The following is a 2,777-nucleotide window of genomic DNA, read 5'->3' on the forward strand; positions in this document are numbered from 1 at the left end:
AATGAGGCAACGTTAAAGCAGTTAGAGTAGATAAAAAAATCTGTGTCTTACCAAGCCCATGCAGGAGTCTTTTACATTCACCCATACAGAGTCCGATACCACTTCATTGGCATTTGTGTGGTAGTAGGCTATAATGCGGAATGATGGCAGCATTTCTTTGGTAACAGTGACTGTGAGGGAAATTAATATTTGGCCGCTTGTCTTGAAACGACCATTTTTCACCAGTTGACCTCGGCTCAGGATCTATGGACACAGATAACATCAGTTGTTATCTGACATTTGTAGACTACACAGGGATGCAAAAAAAAAATAAAACTTATGCATGCACACATGCAGGTGTAAACATCTCTCACCAGGTATGTGATGTCAATGTCATGTTTTTCCTGCCTTTGGAGGATGAGGTTGACTTTCAGGGTGTCCCCTAATTCCAGCTCAGCTGTATCCACACCTGCAAATGTGACATGTTGTGATGAGTGTTGGACACTGAGAAGATATAGTACATGGTGCATACATCGCTGAAGCCACCACATTTTGCAACATCTAATGTTATTTCAGAATGTCCCTTACCCATGTGAATGTAGCTTTTGCTTTGAGTGTAATATGGGAGAGCTACCATGGTGGCTGATGCTTGCCTTTCATGTGAAATACGAGGATCATTGGTTCTTGCCTGCAATTAACAACACACATAAGTAAGCATACACCAACCGCTAAATACATATTACATTAAAAACGTCTAAAGTCTTTGAGACATTGGCTGATTACATCTATATTGTTTTAACGTGCAGTTACCAAATAATTAGCACTAGGCTAACGTTAGATTGTAATGGAATGAAGCAGCACTTTCAACTGTCAATAATTGCAGGTAAAAGCTTCTGAACCAAACATTACCCAATTGGACATTTTTCAGCACTTATATGACGCAAAACTGGGGAGAATTTAACAAATTGGCAGCCAAGATTATATATTCTACTGCCGTTAGCAGGTAGCTCCTGTAGTTAGCAGGGGACACTTATAGAATGTAGCAGCACTTTGTACAGCAGATAAAGACTTTTAAACCAAATACTAGATACTCAGAAATGTTTCAACACTGGCAGCCAAGATCCCATATTTTACTGCCTTTAGCAAGTAGCAGCATGCAAAACCGCAGTAAATTTAAAAAAAAAACACCTACCGGGAGCAGATGACCAAACAGCCTGGTATGACAAACATCCGATTTACATGAAACTTATAATGTGTGTTCTACATGTGATACTGAGCCGCCCCCTATACTATAACCATGCCCACTCACGCAGGCTACGCCCCGTTTCATACCATTTGATCCGTAGCTGCGTGAAGCTGACACCCCACCCACGTCAAAAAATTCAGCAAATAGTCTGAATGGTTAGTGCTCCGTTTGTGCAGGTTTGTGCCGTTAAAATTTTCGTTTGTGCAGTTTTGGTTTCTGAGATATTAAAAATTATTTTTAGCTCCATCTAGAGTTCACCATCCCCCATATTGCTCCAAAACAAACCAAAGTGGGCTAGTTCGTTAGTGCTCGTGTTGTGCAGGTTTGTGCAGTTAAACCTTCGTTGTGCAGCTTGTTTTCGAGATATTAAAAATTATAATTTTGGCCGATGACGTCACCATCCCCCCATATCGCCCAAAACAAAACCAAAGTGGGCTAGTTCGTTAGTGGCTCGTTTGTGCAGGTTTGTGCGTTGAAATTTTCGTGTTGTGCAGCTTTCGTCTTTGAGATATTAAAAATTATAATTTTGGCGATGACGTCATCGCCCCCATTTTGCTCAAACAAGAAATTTTTTGCTTTACCGCTATTATGTCGCCACCACCAACTGGTATGTAAGATGGACCACAATGTCACCCAAGGATTATATTATACAAATGACTAGATTTGATTTTACTTTATTTGGCGCTTTCAGAGTTTAAGATTCAGCTGAATGTGACTGGGTATAATTATCCCCTAATTATACCCAATTACTTGAAATGAGACACATTTTTTCTTGTTCTAAGTCTTTATTGAAGTTCAAAACAAAAGATACACATTGTACAACAGCTGAAAATCTGAAGAATTAAAAGAACTAGCCCACTTTGGTTTGTTTTGGAACATGATAGGGTGACGGTGACGTCATCGGCCAAAATTATAACTTTTAATATCTCGAAAACAAAAGCTGCACAAACGACAGGTTTAACTGCACAAACCTGCACAAACAGAGCACTAACGAACTAGCCCACTTTGGTTTGTTTTGGAGCGATATGGGGGGATGGTGACGTCATCGGCCAAAATTATAACTTTTAATATCTCAAAGACGAAAGCTGCACAAACGAAAATTTCAACGGCACAAACCTGCACAAACGGAGCACTAACGAACTAGCCCACTTTGGTTTGTTTTGGAGCAATATGGGGGGATGGTGAACTCTAGATGGAGCTAAAAAATAATTTTTAATATTTCAGAAACCAAAACTGCACAAACGAAAATTTTAACGGCACAAACCTGCACAAACGGAGCACTAACCATTCAGACTATTTGCTGAATTTTTTGACGTGGGTGGGGTGTCAGCTTCACGCAGCTTTGATCCGTTTAAGGTAGAGTCTTGTGTGAGGTGTGACTAACCTCAGCAGGGAGTTCCTTTTCATTGGTGCTGATTTACAGTGTCTGAGTGCCGTGCAAATGTACGGTTGCAAGGAGCGGCGTCCGCCAGTAACCCCGACGCACGCAGATAAGCGAAAGCCCATTCAACATTCTTCCTCTGAGACCGAGAGACTCGCCCACGAGCAAAAA

At 40.9% G+C, this 2,777-nt stretch overlaps 1 protein-coding gene and 1 long non-coding RNA gene across 2 annotated transcripts in view; one reads left to right on the plus strand and one right to left on the minus strand.

The window, feature by feature from the left end:
• Positions 1-2,777, plus strand: part of LOC116700323 (uncharacterized) — a 95,236-nt gene that overhangs the window by 92,012 nt on the left and 447 nt on the right. The gene's annotated exons all lie outside the window — the stretch shown is intronic.
• Positions 1-2,777, minus strand: part of LOC116700215 (complement C3-like) — a 30,112-nt gene that overhangs the window by 16,536 nt on the left and 10,799 nt on the right. The window contains 3 exon segments of the mRNA XM_032533209.1: positions 52-243; positions 354-448; positions 568-667. Coding sequence (XP_032389100.1) covers positions 52-243; positions 354-448; positions 568-667 — 387 coding nt within the window.

The sequence above is a fragment of the Etheostoma spectabile genome, chromosome 2 (genome assembly GCF_008692095.1).
Source record: "Etheostoma spectabile isolate EspeVRDwgs_2016 chromosome 2, UIUC_Espe_1.0, whole genome shotgun sequence".
NCBI lineage: Eukaryota > Metazoa > Chordata > Actinopteri > Perciformes > Percidae > Etheostoma > Etheostoma spectabile.